Source organism: Nerophis ophidion, linkage group LG14 (assembly GCF_033978795.1).
Source record: "Nerophis ophidion isolate RoL-2023_Sa linkage group LG14, RoL_Noph_v1.0, whole genome shotgun sequence".
Classification (NCBI taxonomy): domain Eukaryota; kingdom Metazoa; phylum Chordata; class Actinopteri; order Syngnathiformes; family Syngnathidae; genus Nerophis; species Nerophis ophidion.
Genome location: NC_084624.1, coordinates 54,806,932 through 54,829,711, shown reverse-complemented (window position 1 = coordinate 54,829,711; position 22,780 = coordinate 54,806,932). Strand labels below are relative to the sequence as shown.

General features: G+C 43.1%; 1 protein-coding gene across 1 annotated transcript in view; it reads left to right on the top strand.

Moving 5' to 3' along the window:
- si:ch211-106h4.4 (MAM and LDL-receptor class A domain-containing protein 1) overlaps positions 1-22,780 on the top strand; it is a 208,028-nt gene that overhangs the window by 111,206 nt on the left and 74,042 nt on the right. Inside the window, exons 16-24 of the mRNA XM_061921077.1 lie at positions 357-534; positions 605-724; positions 802-956; positions 6,105-6,203; positions 6,347-6,437; positions 6,538-6,660; positions 12,429-12,531; positions 12,598-12,745; positions 12,826-13,039. Coding sequence (XP_061777061.1) covers positions 357-534; positions 605-724; positions 802-956; positions 6,105-6,203; positions 6,347-6,437; positions 6,538-6,660; positions 12,429-12,531; positions 12,598-12,745; positions 12,826-13,039 — 1,231 coding nt within the window. The remainder of the gene's footprint in view (positions 1-356; positions 535-604; positions 725-801; positions 957-6,104; positions 6,204-6,346; positions 6,438-6,537; positions 6,661-12,428; positions 12,532-12,597; positions 12,746-12,825; positions 13,040-22,780) is intronic.

Here is a 22,780-nt window from a genome sequence, read left to right as displayed (position 1 = left end):
GCCGCTTGTACCCGTGATCTTATCCTTTCGGTCATGACCCAAAGCTCATGACCATAGGTGAGGATGGGAACGTAGATCGACCGGTAAATTGAGAGCTTTGCCTTCCGGCTCAGCTCCTTCTTCACCACAACGGATCGGTACAACGTCCGCATTACTGAAGACGCCGCACCGATCCGCCTGTCGATCTCTCGATCCAGTCTTCCCTCACTCGTGAACAAGACTCCGAAGTACCTAAACTCCTCCACTTGGGGCAGGGTCTCCTCCCCAACCCGGAGTTATATGAATGTGAATACCGTAATTTAACTGTTTTGATTGGTTGGTCACCTGAATAAATGAATTGTTATGCTTTCAAACAGATTATCCTGCAAGCCAACAATACAGGCTCCAGTACATTGGATTCCAGTTTTTCCCTCGATGATGTTCACATTATAAGAAACAAGTCTTGTTTGGATACAATCCCAACCACCACCCCAAGCCCGGCCACCACCACCACCACTCCTCCAAACCCTGGCATGCACTGCACTTTTGAACAAGGTCACCATCCATCGCAGACGTTGAGAATTCCGTGGTCCTTAGTTTTTCTAAACAAGTCTCTTTAACACAGATCTGTGCAACTGGGTCCAGGAGGTTGATGATGATTTTAACTGGACACTGAGTAGAGGACTTCAAGTGGACGAGCCTTGGGACGGACCTTTATACGATCACACCGAAGAAAATAACCAGGGTAGGTATAACTAGATCCTAAGTGAGGCTTAGTTGATTCATCTGAGGATAATCAATCTTTGTTCTGCGTTTCCAAAGGTTTTTATTTACTTCTCAATGGATCTGCATTGAAGGGGGTCGAGAAAGCAAGCATCTCTCTTCCCCTCAAAGATGGGACCTCACAAGTTTGTGTTGGATTCTGGTATTACATGTCGGGCCCTTCAGTGTCAGCCATTGATCTGCTGGTTAAGACTGTAAGTTACTTGCAGAGGTGGGTAGAGAAGCCAGATATTGTACTCAAGTAAGAGTACTCTTACTTTAGATATGTATTACTCAAGTAAAAGTAAGGAGTAGTCACTTAAATACTTACTTGAGTATGTTGTGAAAAAACTACTCAAGTACTGAGTAACTGATGAGTAACCTGTTCCTTTAATGATGACGGCAACAAGTAATGCACAAAAACGTAAAAATCGCAATGAATGAATTCAGAGCCAGGAATATCTCTTAAGCAACTAAAACAATAATATATATCAAAAAATATATATTTGGTTTGACACTGTATTGTAAAAAAATTTGAAAATGAATTTTACCTTTGCAAGCTCATTATACTATTGGCTAAGTCAGGGGATTATACCATGAATTGATGAAGGTGGACCCCGACTTAAACAAGTTGAAAAACTTATTGGGGTGTTACCATTTAGTGGTCAATTGTACGGAATATGTACTGTACTGTGCAATCTACTAATAAAAGTATCAATCAATCAATCAATCAATGGGAACCTTTTTGGCTGAGAGAGCCAAGAAGCCAAATATTTTAAAATGTATTTCCCTAAGAGCCATATAATGTTGTTTTTTTAACACTGAACACAACTAAACGCGTGCATTTTTAAGTAAGATCAACATTTCCAGAGGTCTCTTATTGGGACAGCGTGGCGCAGTGGGAGAGTGGCCGTGTGAAACCCGAGGGTCCCTGGTTCAAATCCCACCTAGTACCAACCTCGTCACGTCCGTTGTGTCCTGAGCAAGACACTTCACCCTTGCTCCTGATGGGTGCTAGTTAGCGCCTTGCATGGCAGCTCCCTCCATCAATGTGTGAATGTGTGTGTGAATGTGGAAGTAGTGTCAAAGCGCTTTGAGTACCTTGAAGGTAGAAAAGCAAGTACAACCCATTTATCATTTATTTTATTTATTCTTTGTAATAACATTGTTATTCTGAAGCTAACTGTGGAGGGGGCGTGGCCTGCGGGCCTGCAGCAAAGCAGGATGTTGCCAGGACCGGCCTCGAAATCAGCGACAGGTGCGTAGATGGCCCACCTGGGCCTTGTTATCTAATCACCTGTTGCTCTGTTATAAGCAGCAGCCAGGAGGAGAGACAGGGTTGGGGCTGGAGCTGGAGCCAAAGCGCGAGTGAGGACGAAAGAGAAAAAGACAATTGCTGGAAAGCAACTGAGAGAAAAATAAAATAAAATATTGTAACCCTAAAACAGGCTCTTGGTGGTCTGAAGAACCCCCAGGAGGGCAAGCCCCACACTAACCAATAATAAATAAATTACTTCTTACAAATAATGCAACTTCTTGAACATAAAAAAAGCATGAGAATGTTTTATATTTTGAACGTTGGTTTTAACACTGTGATTACAAGTGGAATTATTTATTACTCACCGTGTTAAGCAATGTCAGCTCAGATTTATCCGAGAGCCAGATGTAGTCATCAAAAGAGCCACATCTGGCTCTAGAGCCATAGGTTCTCTACCCCTGGGCTAAGTTTTATATTCATAAATGTAACTTTCTCAATACCCGACCTGTTTTTTGTGCCTTTAAAAAAGATTTAGAACTCTCCATTAAAACACTCTACCTCTAACAACCAAAAAGCTGTGAAAACGATGAAGCTGCGTTCCAAATTTAACTTATTTACTGAGATTAAGTGAGCCTATGGCTTTGCACTTTGTTTATTTTATATGTATATTTTTTTGCATTCTATTTTAGTTACTTTGAATTTACAACCCCTTTGCACTGTTTTGTACTGTTTATGTACTTACTTTGATTATTATTTTCAACTGTTTGTAAATGTTGAAATTGATAAAAAAAGGTTTATAAAAAATTAATGATGTGACCGCCTGGCTCTGTTTGATTGGTGAAACGGAGTCAAACGTCACCAGTGACTGCATTTTATTGGTGAAACGGACTCAAACGTCACCATTGACTGCATTTGATTGGTGAAACGGAGTCAAACGTCACCAGTGACTGCATCTGATTGGTGAAACGGAGTCAAACGTCACCAGTGACTGCATTTGATTGGTGAAACGGAGTCAAACGTCACCAGTGACTGCATTTGATTGGTGAAACGGAGTCAAACGTCACCAGTGACTGCATTTGATTGGTGAAACGGAGTCAAACGTCACCAGTGACTGCATTTGATTGGTGAAATGGAGTCAAACGTCACCAGTGACTGCATTAAATTGGTGAAACGGAGTCAAACGTCACCAGTGACTGCATTAGATTGGTGAAACGGAGTCAAACGTCACCAGTAACTGCATCTGATTGGTGAAACGGAGTCAAACCTCACCAATGACTGCATTTTTTATTGGTGAAACGGACTCAAACGTCACCAGTGACTGCATTTGATTGCTGAAACAGACTCAAACGTCACCAGTGACTGCATTTGATTGGTGAAACGGAGTCAAACGTCACCAGTGACTGCATTTGATTGGTGAAACGGAGTCAAACGTCACCAGTGACTGCATTTGATTGGTTAAATGGACTCAAACGTCACCAGTGACTGCATTTGATTGGTGAAACGGAGTCAAACGTCACCAGTGACTGCATTTGATTGGTGAAACGGAGTCCAACGTCACCAGTGACTGCATTTGATTGGTGAAACGGAGTCAAACGTCACCAGTGACTGCATCTGATTGGTGAAACGGAGTCAAACCTCACCAATGACTGCATTTTTTATTGGTGAAACGGACTCAAACCTCACCAATGACTGCATTTTTTATTGGTGAAACGGAGTCAAACGTCACCAGTGACTGCATTTGATTGGTGAAACGGACTCAAACGTCACCAGTGACTGCATTTGATTGGTGAAACGGAGTCAAACGTCACCAGTGACTGCATTTGATTGGTGAAACGGAGTCAAACGTCACCAGTGACTACATTTGATTGGTTAAATGGACTCAAAAGTCACCAGTGACTGCATTTGATTGGTGAAACGGAGTCAAACGTCACCAGTGACTGCATTTGATTGGTGAAACGGAGTCCAACGTCACCAGTGACTGCATTTGATTGGTGAAACGGAGTCAAACGTCACCAGTGACTGCATTTGATTGGTGAAACGGAGTCAAACGTCACCAGTGACTGCATTTGATTGGTGAAACGGAGTCAAACGTCACCAGTGACTGCATTTGATTGGTGAAACGGAGTCAAACGTCACCAGTGACTGCATTAAATTGGTGAAACAGAGTCAAACGTCACCAGTGACTGCATTTGATTGGTGAAACGGAGTCAAACGTCACCAGTGACTGCATCTGATTGGTGAAACGGAGTCAAACCTCACCAATGACTGCATTTTTTATTGGTGAAACGGACTCAAACCTCACCAATGACTGCATTTTTTTTTGGTGAAACGGAGTCAAACGTCACCAGTGACTGCATTTGATTGGTGAAACGGACTCAAACGTCACCAGTGACTGCATTTGATTGGTGAAACGGAGTCAAACGTCACCAGTGACTGCATTTGATTGGTGAAACGGAGTCAAACGTCACCAGTGACTGCATTTTATTGGTGAAACGGACTCAAACGTCACCATTGACTGCATTTGATTGGTGAAACGGAGTCAAACGTCACCAGTGACTGCATCTGATTGGTGAAACGGAGTCAAACGTCACCAGTGACTGCATCTGATTGGTGAAACGGAGTCAAACCTCACCAATGACTGCATTTTTTATTGGTGAAACGGACTCAAACCTCACCAATGACTGCATTTTTTTTTGGTGAAACGGAGTCAAACGTCACCAGTGACTGCATTTGATTGGTGAAACGGACTCAAACGTCACCAGTGACTGCATTTGATTGGTGAAACGGAGTCAAACGTCACCAGTGACTGCATTTGATTGGTGAAACGGAGTCAAACGTCACCAGTGACTGCATTTTATTGGTGAAACGGACTCAAACGTCACCAGTGACTGCATTTGATTGGTGAAACGGAGTCAAACGTCACCAGTGACTGCATCTGATTGGTGAAACGGAGTCAAACGTCACCAGTGACTGCATTTGATTGGTGAAACGGAGTCAAACGTCACCAGTGACTGCATTTGATTGGTGAAACGGAGTCAAACGTCACCAGTGACTACATTTGATTGGTTAAATGGACTCAAAAGTCACCAGTGACTGCATTTGATTGGTGAAACGGAGTCAAACGTCACCAGTGACTGCATTTGATTGGTGAAACGGAGTCAAACGTCACCGGTGACTGCATTTGATTGGTGAAACGGAGTCAAACGTCACCAGTGACTGCATTTGATTGGTGAAACGGAGTCAAACGTCACCAGTGATTGCATCGATTGGTGAAACGGAGTCAAACGTCACCAGTGACTGCATTTGATTGGTGAAATGGAGTCAAACGTCACCAGTGACTGCATTTGATTGGTGAAACGGAGTCAAACGTCACCAGTGACTGCATTTGATTGGTGAAACGGAGTCAAACGTCACCAGTGACTACATTTGATTGGTTAAATGGACTCAAAAGTCACCAGTGACTGCATTTGATTGGTGAAACGGAGTCAAACGTCACCAGTGACTGCATTTGATTGGTGAAACGGAGTCAAACGTCACCAGTGACTGCATTTGATTGGTGAAACGGAGTCAAACGTCACCAGTGACTGCATTTGATTGGTGAAACGGAGTCAAACGTCACCAGTGATTGCATCGATTGGTGAAACGGAGTCAAACGTCACCAGTGACTGCATCTGATTGGTGAAACGGAGTCAAACCTCACCAGTGACTGCATTTGATTGGTGAAACGGAGTCAAACGTCACCAGTGACTGCATTTGATTGGTGAAATGCGGGCATGTGATAGATCCTACCTTGAAGGTCTGTTTTGACAAAACAAACAAAGCGTGCATTAACAGATCGATAAAAATCAGTAGCGAGTAGCAAGCTGAATGTAGATAAATTGAGCGGAGTAAAAGTAGCGTTTCTTTTCTATAAATATACTCAAGTAAAAGTATGTTGCATTAAAACTACTCTTAGAAGCACAATTTATCCCAAAAGTTACTCAAGTAGATGTAACGGAGTAAATGTAGCGCGTTACTACCCACCTCTGGTCACTTGGTAGTGCCAACCTATTTATTTCCTAATACTGTTCAATGTTATAAATATTCAGTTTTTTTTTTCTAATAGAATTCCTCAGAGATGTTGGTCTGGACCCGCAAAGGGAGCCAGAATCCCGAATGGATCCAAGCACAAGTAACCATCGACGTAAAGGACGAAACGACACGGGTATATTTCTGTTCATTTAACTGTCAATGGAGCGTTATTCACCAAGATGGTTGTGAGATTTGTGATATTTTAGATGAGCTAGCCTGTGAAATCTACAACTACCGCTGAAAAGAATTGATGGATGAATGTATTTGTTCCCTCAGGCGATGTTCAGCGGCCACAGAAGCAGAGACAGCGAGGGATTTGTTGCACTTGATGATGTCACAGTGAGCGTTGGGGGCTGCCGTGGAGACAGTAAGTGGACACTTCTTTTTTTGCACAATATTGTTATTATTCCACAGATCTACAACGATATGTTTACCACGGCTTTGTACGTTTTTCCAAATCATATCAGGTCCGATCTGCGGCTTCGAATCCGGCTGGTGTGGCTTTGAGAGGGACGTCAGCCACGAGGGACGTTGGGGACGCGAGAGAGGCGCAAAGAACAACGTGGATCACACGTTTGGTACAGAGAATGGTGAGTGCAATCAGCAAGGGGGGTACCTGGACAATATCTCTGCATACATCCTGGACAAGTCGCCACCTCATCGCAAGGTCAACACAGATAGACAGACAACATTCACACACTAGGGACCATTTAGTGTTGCCAATCAACCTATCCCCAGGTGCATGTCTTTGGAGGTTGGGAGGGGCCTATCCCCAGGTGCATGTCTTTGGAGGTGGGAGGAAGCCGGAGTACCCGGAGGGAACCCACGCATTCACGGGCAGAACATGCAAACTCCACACAGAAAGATCCGGAGCGCAGGACCCTTCGTATCGTGAGGCAGACAGACTACCCCCTCCTCCACCGTGCTGCCCATCAGCAAGGCATAAGTAACGTAAACTGAGACATTCAGGAACAAGAGCAAACCAATTTATCAATTTAAAGGGGAACATTATCACAATTTCAAAAGGGTTAAAAACAATAAAAATCAGTTCCCAGTGGCTTGTTGTATTTTTTGAAGTTTTTTTCAAAATTTTACCGGTCTCTGAATATCCCTAAAAATTTTTTTAAAGTGCTTGATTTTCGCTCTTTGCGATGCGACTATTAATTTCCCTGTGACGTCATACAGTGCTGCCAATGTAAACAAACAACGGCGAATACCACAGCAAGATATAGCGACATTAGCTCGGATTCAAACTCGGATTTCAGCGACTTAAGCGATTCAACAGATTACGCATGTATTGAAAGGGTTGGTTGGAGTATGAAAGTATTGAAGAAGAAACTGAAGCTATTGACGCTATTCATAGCCATAGCATGGCCGAATAGCTGCGTTAGCATCGCCGGTAAAATGTGCGGACCAAACGATCAGGACTTTCGCATCTTTTGACACTGGAGCAACTTAATTCCGTCGATTGGTAAGTTTTTGTTTCGCATTAAATGTGGGTGGAAGTAAACGTAATATAGTTGCAAATGCATCTGCAGGTTATCCATACATCTCTGTTCCATGTCTGCTTTAGCACCGCCGGTAAATAGCATGTTAGCATCGATTAGCATAGCATGTAAGCATCGATTAGCTGGCAGTCAACATCAACTAAACTCACCTTTGTTAATTTGTTGACTTTATAGTTTCAAATGCATCTGCAGGTTATCCATACATTTCTGTGCAATGTCTGCTTTAGCACCGCCGGTAAATAGCATGTTAGCGTCGATTAGCATAGCATGTTAGCATCGATTAGCTGGCAGTCACGCCGCGACCAAATATGTCTGATTAGCACATAAGTCAACATCAACAAAACTCCCCTTTGTGATTTCGTTGAATTTATTGTTGCAAATGCATCTACAGGTTATCCATACATCTGTGTGCCATGTCTGCTTTAGCACCTCCGGTAAATAGCATGTTAGCATCGATTAGCGTAATATGTTAGCATCGATTAGCTGGCAGTCAAAATCAACAAAACTCACCTTTGTTAATTGGTTGACTTTATAGTTGCAAATGCATTTGCAGGTTATCCATACATCTCTGTGCCATGTCTGCCTTAGCACCGCCGGTAAATAGCATAATAGTGTCGATTAGCGTAGCATGTTAGCATCGATTAGCTGGCAATCACCCCGCAACCAAATATGTCTGATTAGCACTTGAGTCAACATCAACAAAACTCACCTTTGTGATTTTGTTGACTTAATGGTTGCAAATGCATCTGCAGGTTATCCATACATCTCTGTGCCATGTCTGCTTTAGCACCGCCGGCAAATAGCATGTTAGCATCGATTAGCTGGCAGTAAAAATCTACAAAACTCACCTTTGGGATTTTGTTGACTTAATGGTTGCAAATGCATCTGCAGGTTATCCATACATCTCTGTGCCATGTCTGTCTTAGCATCGCCGGTCAAATGTGGAGACACTCTGGTACATTCAATGGGGGTCTGGCGGCAGACACTTTGGCATCTTGGGGCCAGTGGTGCAACTTGAATCCCTCCCTGTTAGTGTTGTTACACCCTCCGACAACACACCCACCAGGCATGATGTCTCCAAGGTTCCAAAAAATAGTCAAAAAAAGGAAAATAACAGAGCTGAGACCCGGTGTTTGTAATGTGAAAATGAAAATGGCGGGTGTGTTACCTCGGTGACGTCACGTTCTGACGTCATCACCTCCAGAGCGATAAACAGAAAGGCGTTTAATTTGCCAAAATTCACCCATTTAGAGTTCGGAAATCAGTTAAAAAAATATATGGTCTTTTTTCTGCACCATCAAGGTATATATTGACGCTTACATAGGTCTGCTGATAATGTTCCCCTTTAAGCCTGGGAAATTACTTTTGTGGCGCGCCCTATGGGTTGTGGTCAGAATTATTTAAAAGACATACTAGCATACATGTACAAACCCCGTTTCCATATGAGTTGGAAAATTGTGTTAGATGTAAATATAAACAGAATACAATGATTTGCTAATCCTTTTCAAGCCATATTCAGTTGAATATGCTACAAAGACAACATATTTCATGTTCAAACTCATAAACGTTTTTTTTTTGTGCAAATAATCATTAACTTTAGAATTTGATGCCAGCAACACGTGACAAAGAAGTTGGGAAAGGTGGCAATAAATACTGATAAAGTTGAGGAATGCTCATCAAACACTTATTTGGAACATCCCACAGGTGTGCAGGCTAATTGGGAACAGGTGGGTGCCATGATTGGGTATAAAAACAGCTTCCCAAAAAATGCTCAGTCTTTCACAAGAAAGGATGGGGCGAGGTACACCCCTTTGTCCACAACTGTGTGAGCAAATAGTCAAACAGTTTAAGAACAACCTTTCTCAAAGTGCAATTGCAAGAAATTTAGGGATTTCAACATCTACGCTCCATAATATCATCAAAAGGTTCAGAGAATCTGGAGAAATCACTCCACGTAAGCGGCATGGCTGGAAACCAACATTGAATGACCGTGACCTTCGATCACTCAGACGGAACTGTATCAAAAACCGACAATCTCTAAAGGATATCACCACATGGGCTCAGGAACACTTCATAAAACCACTGTCACTAAATACAGTTGGTCGCTACATCTGTAAGTGCAAGTTAAAGCTCTACTATGCAAAGTAAAAGCCATTTATCAACAACATCCAGAAACGCCGCCGGCTTCTCTGGGCCCGAGATCATCTAAGATGGACTGCTGCAAAGTGGAAAAGTGTTCTGTGGTCTGACGAGTCCACATTTCACATTTTTGGGGGAAATATTCGACATTGTGTCATCCGGCACAAAGGGGAAGCGAACCATCCAGACTGTTATCGACGCAAAGTTCAAAAGCCAGCATGTGTGATGGTATGGGGGTGTATTAGTGAACAAGACATGACTAACTTACACATGTGTGATGGTATGGGGGTGTATTAGTGAACAAGACATGGGTAACTTACACATGTGTGATGGTATGGGGGTGTATTAGTGCCCAAGGCATGGGTAACTTACACATGTGTGATGGTATGGGGGTGTATTAGTGAACAAGACATGGGTAACTTACACATGTGTGATGGTATGGGGGTGTATTAGTGAACAAGACATGACTAACTTACACATGTGTGATGGTATGGGGGTGTATTAGTGAACAAGACATGGGTAACTTACACATGTGTGATGGTATGGGGGTGTATTAGTGAACAAGACATGACTAACTTACACATGTGTGATGGTATGGGGGTGTATTAGTGAACAAGACATGGGTAACTTACACATGTGTGATGGTATGGGGGTGTATTAGTGCCCAAGACATGGGTAACTTACACATGTGTGATGGTATGGGGGTGCATTAGTGAACAAGACATGGGTAACTTACACATGTGTGATGGTATGGGGGTGTATTAGTGCCCAAGACATGGGTAACTTACACATGTGTGATGGTATGGGGGTGCATTAGTGCCCAAGGCATGGGTAACTTACACATCTGTGAAGGCACCATTAATGCTGAAAGGTACATACAGGTTTTGGAACAACATATGCTGCCATCTAAGCGCCGTCTTTTTCATGGACGCCCCTGCTTATTTCAGCAAGACGATGCCAATCCACATTCAGCACGTGTTACAACAGCGTGGCTTCGTAAAAAAAGAGTGCGGGTACTTTCCAGTCCAGACCTGTCTCCCATCGAAAATGTGTGGCGCATTATGAAGCGTAAAATACGACAGCGGAGACCCCGGACTGTTGAAGGACTGAAGCTCTACATAAAACAAGAACAGGAAAGAATTCCACTTTCAAAGCTTCAACAATTAGTTTCCTCAGTTCCCAAACGTTTATTGAGTATTGTTAAAAGAAAAGGTGATGTAACACAGTGGTAACATGCCCTTTCCCAACTACTTTGGCACATGTTGTAGCCATGAAATTCTAAGTTGATTATCATTTGCAAAAATAATTTAAGTTTATGAGTTTGAACATCAAATATCTTGTCTTTGTAGCATATTCAACTGAATATGCTATTTGTCATACTTGATCATTTCTCGATATTGCCATATTTTTGCTGAAAGGATTTAGTAGAGAAAATCGACGATAAAGTTTGCAACTTTTGGTCGCTCTTAAAAAAGCCTTGTCTGTACCGGAAGGAGCAGACGATGTGCGCGTGACGTCACGGGTTGTGGAGCTCCTCACATCTGAACATTGTTTACAATCATGGCCACCAGCAGCGAGAGCGATTCGCACCGAGAAAGCGACGATTTTCCCCATAAAAAGATTTGTAGATGAGGAAAGAGGGAGTGAGGATTAGAAAAAAAAAAAAAAAGACTAGACGTCAGTGGGATATATGACAGCGGAGACCCGGAATGTTAGTGAATTATATTTATATAGCGCTTTTCTCTAGTGACTCAAAGCGCTTTACAGAGTGAAACCCAATATCTAAGTTACATTTAAACCAGTTTGGGTGGCACTGGGAGCACGTGGGTAAAGTGCCTTGCCCAAGGACACAACGGCAGTGACTAGGATGGTGGAAGCGGGAATCGAACCTGCGACCCTCAAGTTGCTGGCACGGCCACTCTACCAACCGAGCTATACCGCCCCATGTTGAAGGACTGAAGCTCTACATAAAACAAGAATGGGAAAGAATTCCACTTTCAAATCTTCAACAATTAGTTTCCTCAGTTCCCAAACGTTTATTGAGTGTTGTTAAAAGAAAAGGTGATGTAACACAGTGGTGAACATGCCCTTTCCCAACTACTTTGGCACATGTTGCAGCCATGAAATTCTAACTTAATTATTATTTGCAAAAAAATTAAAAAATGTTATGAGTTTGAACATCAAATATCTTTTCTTTTTAGTGCATTCAACTGAATATGGGTTGAAAATGGATTTGCAAATAATTGAATTATGTTTTTATTTACATCGAACACAATTTCCCAACTCAAATGACTTAAGGACAATTACTTGCCAAGTCCCGCAAGTCCGTTCAAAGACATTTTGCTTGAGCAACCTCCTCTGGCTCTTCAAGGTGGAAGAGTAGCGACTTGACTTGCCGCACGACAGAACTTCCCATCCTATCAATGAGGAGGAAACTAATTTCGGGCATATCCTTCCGGTCACAACCCACAGCTCATTACCATAGAGAAGGGATCGGAACGTAGCTCTTCACCACGACAGACTAATGCAGAGTCCACATCGCTGCACAGATCCATCTCTGGATCTCATGATCCATTCTTTCCTTACTTGTGAACAAGACCCCGAGGTACTTGAACTCCTCCAATTGGGACAGGATCTTGATGGATGGGAATCCTCCCTTGTCCAATGACATACATGTTAAAATCACACAAAGATCTGTTTCTTTCCTACAGGTTACTTCATGACCGTAACCAAGTCAAATTCCACACAACAGTCAGTTGCTCAGCTGCTGTCGCCTGACTTCGTCTCATCTTCGGAAATGTGTGTTCGCTTCTGGTGAGTCCAGTCCTACACGGCGCACCTTTACATACTTACAGGATGTAAATGTAGTATCTATTTTAGGTACCGGCTGCCTGTAGGGTCAGCCAACAAGCTATCCGTCCATGTGAGGAGCCGGGAAATGGGTGATGCCCTTTGGCAACGTTCTGGAGCCGTCTCCTCAGACTGGGAGGTGGCAGAGGTCACAGTTTTCTGGCCAACGAAGTTCAACGTAAGACCTTTGCCACACTGTGCCTTGAAGTCAACCCAAGTGAGCCACCATGTACTCCATGCACCCATTCCCTACTCCAGGTGGTGTTTAGGGCATCCCATAAGCCAGGATCTAATTCCACAGTACAAATGGACGATTTCTCCGTAAGGAAGGAGGCCTGCTCTCCTTCGGCAAACTGTGACTTTGACTCTGGACGATGCAACTGGCTCAACGTGCCCACAGAAAGTGGATATGGATGGGTGCTGGCCAGTACGGGCTTCCGCGGTCTACCTGTAGACAACACCACCCCGGAAGGTACAGCCTTATATACACCAAACGTCTCTTTTCCATATTGCTGGTCACCATTTGGGTCACAAGTCAGCTGGGGCTTATCCCAGCTGACTGTAGGGGTGATTGGTTGATTGATTGATTGATACTTTGATTAGTAGATTGCACAGTTCAGTACATATTCCGTACAATTGACCACTAAATGGTAACACCCCAATAAGTTTTTCAACTTGTTTAAGTCGGGGTCCACGTTATTCAATTCATGGTAAGAGGTAGACCCTAGACTGGTCACCATTCAATCCAGGAGAACTGATGTACAAACAAATTCACACTCAGGCTTATGGGTCGCAGGAAGAAGCAGAGTGTAACCCCAAATTTGACCTTTCAAAAATGTAAATTGTTGCTTGACGCCATTCAATGTTTATCAATCAATGTTTATTTATATAGCCCCAAATCACAAATGTCTCAAAGGACTGCACAAATCATTACGACTACAACATCCTCGGAAGAACCCACAAAAGGGCAAGGAAAACTCACACCCAGTGGGCAGGGAGAATTCACATCCAGTGGGACGCCAGCGACAATGCTGACTATGAGAAACCTTGGAGAGGACCTCAGATGTGGGCAACCCCCCCCCTCTAGGGGACCGAAAGCAATGGATGTCGAGCGGGTCTAACATGATACTGTGAAAGTTCAATCCATAGTGGCTCCAAGACAGCAGTGAGAGTCCCGTCCACAGGAAACCATCTCAAGCGGATCAGCAGCGTAGAGATGTCCCCAACCGATACAGGCGAGCGGTCCATCCTGGGTCCCGACGAGCGGTCCATCCTGGGTCTCGACTCTGGACAGTCAGTACTTCATCCATGGTCATCGGACCGGACCCCCTCCACAAGGGAGGGGGGGACATAGGAGAAAGAAAAGAAGCGGCAGATCAACTGGTCTAAAAAGGTCTATTTAAAGGCTAGAGTATACAGATGAGTTTTAAGATGAGACTTAAATGCTTCTACTGAGGTAGCATCTCGAACTGTTACCGGGAGGGCATTCCAGAGTACTGGAGCCCGAACGGAAAACGCTCTATAGCCCGCAGACTTTTTTTGAGCTCTAGGAATCACTAATAAGCCGGAGTCTTTTGAACGCAGATTTCTTGCCGGGACATACGGTACAATACAATCGGCAAGATAGGCTGGAGCTAGACCGTGTAGTATTTTATACGTAAGTAGTAAAACCTTAAAGTCACATCTTAAGTGCACAGGAAGCCAGTGCAGGTGAGCCAGTATAGGTATATATGTATGTATATATGTATATAAAGGTATATACAGTATAGGTATATATGTATGTATATATGTATATAAAGGTATATACAGTACAGGCGTAATGTGATCAAACTTTCTTGTTCTTGTCAAAAGTCTAGCAGCCGCATTTTGTACCAACTGTAATCTTTTAATGCTAGACATGGGGAGACCCCAAAATAATACGTTACAGTAATCGAGACGAGACGTAACAAACGCATGGATAATGATCTCGGCGTCTTTAGTGGACAAAATGGAGCGAATTTTAGCGATATTACGGAGATGAAAGAAGGCCGTTTTAGTAACGCTTTTAATGTGTGACTCAAAGGAGAGAGTTGGGTCGAAGATAATACCCAGATTTTTTACAGAGTCACCTTGTTTTATTATTTGGTTGTCAAATGTTAAAGTTGTATTATTAAATAGAGGTCGGTGTCTAGCAGGACCGATAATCAGCATTTCCGTTTTTTTGGCATTAAGTTGCAAAAAGTTAGCGGACATCCATTGTTTAATTTCATTAAGACACGCTCCCAACTGACTACAGTCCGGCGTGTTGGTCAGCTTTAGGGGCATGTAGAGTTGGGTGTCATCAGCATAACAGTGAAAGCTAATACCGTATTTGCGTATGACGTCACCTAGCGGCAGCATGTAGATGCTGAAGAGTACAGGGCCAAGGACCGAACCCTGGGGAACTCCACACGTTACCTTAACATAGTCCGAGGTCACACTGTTATAGGAGACGCACTGCATCCTATCAGTAAGATAAGAGTTAAACCATGACAGGGCTGAGTCTGAAATACCAATTCGTATTTTGATACGCTCTAATAAAATATTATGATCGACGGTATCAAAAGCAGCGCTAAGATCGAGGAGCAGCAACATAGATGACGCATCAGAGTCCATCGTTAGCAATAGATCATTAGTCAGTTTTGCGAGGGCTGTCTCAGTCGAGTGATTTGCCCTGAAACCGGATTGAAAGGTTTCACATAGATTGTTAAACGCTAAGTGGTCATTTAGCTGCTCTGCAACCATTTTTTCGAGGATTTTCGAAATAAAGGGAAGGTGAGACACCGGTCGGTAGTTTACCATGAGGTCTGGATCGAGGTTAGGTCTTTTAAGGAGAGGATGAATAACCGCTTTTTTGAATGCAACGGGAACAGTGCCCGAGGAAAGTGATAAGTTTATAATATTTAGCACTGATGGACCTAATAATACAAAAAGCTCCTTGATAAGTTTCCCAGGAAGTGGGTCAAGTAAACATGTTGTTTGTTTTATTCCATTTACACGTTGTAACAATCCTTCTAATGTTATTTCATCAAAACGAGAGAAACTATTTTGGATATTTGCAGTATCCGCCGTATATACAATCGTATCTGTGTTACTATAACCCCGTTGTAGCTGGGACGCATTGTCTTTAATCTCCTTTCTAATAAGTTCAATTTTCTTATTAAAGAACTTCATAAAGTCATCTGCTGAATGGGTGGAGCTACTGGAAGGAGTCCCTTGTTGGGTTAGCGATGCTACTGTACTAAACAAAAATTTTGGATCGTTTTTATTAATGCGGATGAGATTTGAGTAATAATTAGTTTTAGCTAAGGTAAGCATGCGTTTATAAGTTATTAAACTATCACTCCATGCTTGATGGTGCACCTCAAGTTTAGTCGTGCGCCATTTGCGTTCCAGCTTTCTACATAATAATTTCTGAGCTCTAGTTTCTTCAGTAAACCATGGCGTACGCCTTTTTGGAGCCTTTTTTAACTTCAGCGGTGCTATGTTATCAATGGTTTCGCGCAGGGCGTTGTTAAAGTTGTTAGTGAGGTTATCAATAGAGCCCACATACTTTGGGAACGGTGCCATTACCGAGGGCAGTAGGTCCGCAAGAGTCGTCGTTGTGGCAGCATTAATGTTGCGGCTGCTATAGCAGTTATTATTATTATTAGCTTGCCGAACATGAGTCTGAACTTCGAATTTTATAAGGTAATGATCGGACATTACTTTAGTATACGGGAGTATCATAACTTTGGAGACGGTGATACCTCTGACAAGCACTAGGTCTATCGTATTACCGCTGCGATGCGTCGGTTCATTTATTATTTGTGTAAGACCACAGCTATCAATTATAGTCTGGAGCGCCACGCACGGTGGGTCCAATGGGGTATTCATATGGATATTAAAGTCCCCCATTATAATTATATTATCGGCGTGCGTCACTAGATCAGCAACAAACTCTGAGAATTCACTAATAAAGTCCGAATAGGGCCCTGGGGGGCGGTAGATAACGGCCAGGCACAGAGGCAGAGGTGTGGCAGACTTCATAGAAAGCACCTCAAACGATTTATATTTATTATTTAAGTTAGGACTAAAGTTAAAGTTTTCGTTGTATATTAGTGCGACACCCCCTCCCCTTTTGAGGTGACGGGCAATATGCGCATTCGTATAGTTAGGAGGGGATGCCTCATTTATCGCAAAAAAGTCGTCTGGTTTAAGCCAGGTTTCGCTAAGACCGATGACGTTAAGGTTGTTGTCTCTAATGACCTCATTGACTAATAACGCTTTGGGAGACAAAGATCTGATGTTTAGAAAGCCCATATTATAGGTAGTGGGCTGTTTTAAGGAGTTGTTGATAAAATTATCCGTAGTAGCAATATTAATAATGTTGCGTTTATTATGCGCAGTGTACTTAAAATAATTACGACCATATCTAGGAATTGATATGACGGGAATTTTCAGATTGTCTACTTGGCGCTGCGATAAACTGAACGCATCATAATTTGCCACCTCAGTAGAACGCATGTCTAACTCTGACGAAGTCATAGACACAGTAGAAAAAACATTTTGTGAGTTGTGTATTATTCTACGAAAATTGCTATGTGTACATTGAAATACGATGAAGATTTGACGCAAACCTGTGTCCACTGTCTACACAACCCCCTCACCGACGACGGTGCAAATAATATTTTACTATTAAAAGTCCAGAGCCAAGAGTCAACCCATCTGACCAAAACATACAAACATCACACCCAAGTGTCTAACACAAGACCAATGGTGAATATAAAACTACGGTAGTGTGAATAGTATTTTATTACTGAAAGTCCACAGACGACAGTCAACAATTTTAACGTAGACATATGCATGTCTACCCGACCACACCCACGGTGAATAATTGACACTTGTGGTAAATCAAATCTATGATAGTAAATAGTTTTTTACTACTTAAAATCCACAGACAATAGTCAACATGAGCCCATGTGGTGATATCCTTTAGAGATTGATGTCGGTTTTTGATACAGTGCCGTCTGAGGGATCAAAGGTCACGGTCATTCAATGTTGGTTTCCGGCCATGCCGCTTACGTGCTGAATGTGGCTTGGCATTGTCTTACTGAAATAAGCAGGGGCGTCCATAAAAAAGACAGCGCTTAGATGGCAGCATATGTTGTTCCAAAACCTGTATGGACCTTTCAGCATTAATGGTGCCTTCACAGATGTGTAAGTTACCCATGCTTTGGGCACTAATGCACCCCCATACCATCACACATGCTGGCTTTTGAACTTTGCATCGATAAAAGTCTGGATGGTTCGCTTCCCCTTTGGTCCGGATGACACGATGTGGAATATTTCCAAAAACGATTTGAAATGTGGACTCGTCAGACCACAGAACACTTTTCCACTTTGCACTTAGATGATCTCGGGCCCAGAGAAGCCGGCGGCGTTTCTGGATGTTGTTGATAAATGGCTTTCGCTTTGCATAGTAGAGCTTTAACTTGCACTTACAGATGTAGCGACCAACTGTATTTAGTGACAGTGGTTTTCTGAAGTGTTCCTGAGCCCATGTGGTGATATCCTTTAGAAATTGATGTCGGTTTTTGATACAGTGCCGTCTGAGGGATGGACGGTCACGGTCATTCAATGTTGGTTTCCGGCCATGCCGCTTACGTGGAGTGATTTCTCCAGATTCTCTGAACCTTTTGATGATATTATGGAGCGTAGATGTTGAAATCCCTAAATTTCTTGCAATTGCACTTTGAGAAAGGTTGTTCTTAAACTGTTTGACTATTTGCTCACACAGTTGTGGACAAAGGGGTGTACCTCGCCCCATCCTTTCTTGTGAAAGACTGAGCATTTTTTGGGAAGCTGTTTTTATAGCCAATCATGGCACCCACCTGTTCCCAATTAGCCTGCACACCTGTGGGATGTTCCAAATAAGTGTTTGATGAGCATTCTGCAACTTTATCAGTATTTATTGCCTACTTCTTTGTCACGTGTTGCTGGCATCAAATTCTAAAGTTAATGATTATTTGCATAAAAAAATGTTTATCAGTTTGAACATCAAATATGTTGTCTTTGTAGCATATTCAACTGAATATGGCTTGAAAAGGATTTGCAAATCATTGTATTATGTTTATATTTACATCTAACACAATTTCCCAACTCATATGGAAAAAGGGTTTGTATATTTTACTTTTAAAAGTCCAGAGCCAAGAGTCAACCAATCTGACCAAAACATACAAACAACACACCCAAGTGTCTAACACAAGACCAATGGTGAATATAAAACTACGGTAGTGTGAATAGTATTTTATTACTGAAAGTCCACAGACGACAGTCAACAATTTTAACGTAGACATATGCATGTCTACCCGACCACACCCACGGTGAATAATTGACACTTGTGGTAAATCAAATCTATGATAGTAAATAGTTTTTTACTACTTAAAATCCACAGACAATAGTCAACATGAGCCCATGTGGTGATATCCTTTAGAGATTGATGTCGGTTTTTGATACAGTGCCGTCTGAGGGATGGAAGGTCACGGTCATTCAATGTTGGTTTCCGGCCATGCCGCTTACGTGGAGTAATTTCTCCAGATTCTCTGAACCTTTTGATGATATTATGGAGCGTAGATGTTGAAATCCCTAAATTTCTTGCAATTGCACTTTGAGAAACGTTGTTCTTAAACTGTTTGACTATTTGCTCACGTAATATGGGTTGAAAAAGATTTGCAAATCATTGTATTCCGTTTATATTTACATCTAACACAATTTCCCAACTCATATGAAAACGGGGTTTGTATATTTTACTTTTAAAAGTCCAGAGCCAAGAGTCAACCCATCTGACCAAAACATACAAACATCACACCCAAGTGTCTAACACAAGACCAATGGTGAATACAAAACTACGGTAGTGTGAATAGTATTTTATTACTGAAAGTCCACAGACGACAGTCAACAATTTTAACATAGACATATGCATGTCTACCCGACCACACCCACGGTGAATAATTGACACTTGTGGTAAATCAAAACTATGACAGTAAATAGTTTTTTACTACTTAAAATCCACAGACAATAGTCAACATGAGCCCATGTGGTGATATCCTTTAGAGATTGATGTCGGTTTTTGATACAGTGCCGTCTGAGGGATGGAAGGTCAAAGTCATTCATGTTGTCTTTGTAGCATATTCAACTGAATATGGCTTGAAAAGGATTTGCAAATCATTGTATTCTGTTTATATTTACATCTAACACAATTTCCCAACTCATATGGAAACGGGTTTTGTAAAATCCACAGACAATAGTCAACATATACACATCTACCCAACCATACCCACAGTGAATAATGGACACGGGTGGTAAATCGAAACTACAGTGGTTTAAATTGTGGACATAATTAAAATAATGGACATACAACAATAATGGACATACTCATGTTACCCAAACATGGCCGCTGTGTAAAATAAACACTCCAAGTAAATTAAAACAATAATGGTGTAAATTTTAGTATTAAAAGTTTAGAGCCAATAGATAGATAGATAGTACTTTATTTATTCCGTCAGGAGAGTTCCTTCAGGAAAATTAAAATTTCAGCACAATCCCATTCAAGATCAGACAAACATTACAGGGAGACAGAACAGGATCGCTGACGGGTCTGCCGGCTTCCAGCGCCCCTTACAAAAAAGATGACATACAGGTAAACAAGGGGGAGAGGGAGAAAAAAAAAAATGCTCAACGTAATACACCCACGACATATAATTGACACCCGCAGTAAATTAAAACATGAAATCAAAATGATAATTAGCCAATCAGCAAATATCGGTCTACAAGTCAATCCAGTTGTTTTATCTATCTAGTTTCAAATTCGCTTATCCTTATTAGGGTCACTGGTGAGCTTTGAACAGTCCAGGTAGAGGACGAGACTCTGTCCCAGGTGGAGGAGTTGAAGTATCTCGGGGAAGGAAATCAGTCGTAGAATCGGAGCAGCTGGGGCAGTATTGCAGTCTCTCTGCCGCACTGTTGTGACCAAACGAGAGCTGAGCCAGAAGGCAAAGCTCTCGGTCTACCGAGCTATCGATATTCCTACTCTCACCTATGGTCATGAAATGTGGGTCATGACCAAAAGAATAAGAGTGTGGATACAAGCGGCCGAAATGAGTTTCCTCAGAAGGGTGGCTGGCATCTCCCTTAGAGATAGGGCAAGACGTTCAGTCATCCAAGAGAGACTCAGGAGTAGAGCCGCTGCTCCTTCGCTTGGAAAGGAGCCAGCTTAGGTGGTTCGGGCATCTCGTGCGGATGCCTCATCAGCGTCTCCCGAAGGAGGTCCTTGTTGCACGTCCCACTGGGAGGAGACCAGGCCAAGGACCAGATGGGGGATTACATCTCCTTTATGGTCTGGGAACACTTCAGGTTCCCCAGGAGGAAGTTGCTAGTGTTGCTCTGGAGAGGGAAGTCTGGGGGTCTCTGCTGGAGCTGTTGTCCCCGCCACCCGATTGCGGATAAGCGGTTGAAGATGGATGGATGGATGGATGGTGAGCTGGAGCCTATACCAGTTGTCCTCTGGACAAAGGCCTCTGAAATTTTCACCGGCCAATCTCAAGGAACATTCTGTATTTACAATCAACTGTTGACTCTTGCATGATGTGGTAGAAAAGGCACAGGAAGAAGACGCAAACTGGAGATCCAAACCCAGGTCTCCTACCAGCAAAACGATGAAATGTCAATTATGCTCAGATAGGAATATTTGCCAAACCTGGAAAATTATGCTTTGTGGACTTGGAGAAGGCATTGGACCGTGTCCCTCGGGAAGTCCTGTGGGGAGTGCTCAGAGAGTATGGGGTATCGGACTGTCTGATTGTGGCGGTCCACTCCCTGTATGATCAGTGTCAGAACATAGTCCACTCCCTGTATGATCAGTGTCAGAACATAGTCCACTCCCTGTATGATCAGTGTCAGAACATAGTCCACTCCCTGTATGATCAGTGTCAGAACATAGTCCACTCCCTGTATGATCAGTGCCAGAGCTTGGTCCGCATTGCCGGCAGTAAGTCGGACACATTTCCAGTGAGGGTTGGACTCCGCCAAGGCTGTCCTTTGTCACCCATTCTGTTCAGAACTTTTATGGACAGAATTTCTAGGCGCAGTCAAGGCGTTGAGGGGATCCGGTTTGGTGGCTGCGGGATTAGGTCTCTGCTTTTTGCAGATGATGTGGTCCTGATGGCTTCATCTGACCGGGATCTTCAGCTCTCACTGGATCGGTTTGCAGCCGAGTGTAAAACGACTGGGAAGAGAATCAGCACCTCCAAGTCCGAGTCCACGGTTCTCTCCCGGAAAAGGGTGGAATGCCATCTCCGGGTTGGGGAGGAGACCCTGCCCCAAGTGGAGGAGTTCAAGTACCTAGGAGTCTTGTTCACTAGTGGGGGAAGAGTGGATGGTGAGATCGACAGGCGGATCGGTGCGGCGTCTTCAGTAATGCGGACGTTGTACCGATCCGTTGTGGTGAAGAAGGAGCTGAGCCGGAAGGCAAAGCTCTCAATTTACCGGTCGATCTACGTTCCCATCCTCACCTATGGTCATGAGCTTTGGGTCATGACCGAAAGGACAAGATCACGGGTACAAGCGGCCCAAATGAGTTTCCAGGTCTCTCCCTTAGAGATAGGGTGAGAAGCTCTGCCATCCGGGAGGAACTCAAAGTAAAGCCGCTGCTCCTCCACATGGAGAGGAGCCAGATGAGGTGGTTCGGGCATCTGGTCAGGATGCCACCCGAACGCCTCCCTAGGGAGGTGTTTAGGGCACGTCCAACCGGTAGGAGGCCACGGGGAAGACCCAGGACACGTTGGGAAGACTATGTCTCCCGGCTGGCCTGGGAACGCCTCGGGATCCCCCGGGAAGAGCTAGACGAAGTGGCTGGGGCTGCTTAGGCTGTTGCCCCCGCGACCCGACCTCGGATAAGCGGAAGCTGATGGATAGTCATGCTGAATTCTTAACTTACTGTGCGTCCCGCGGTCACCTCCTCCTGATCCTAAATATAATCTCTACTCCACACTTTTTTAATCTATCTTTTAATTTTTGATGCATTTATATTATGCAATGCCTGGTTGTTTTTCTGTTTTTAAGTCGATGATTGTTATTTCTGTATGCATTATTTTTGTATTCTCTTAATTGTACTTGTTTTGCCTATTTTAAAGTTTATTTTCAGTTTGTTTTTTTT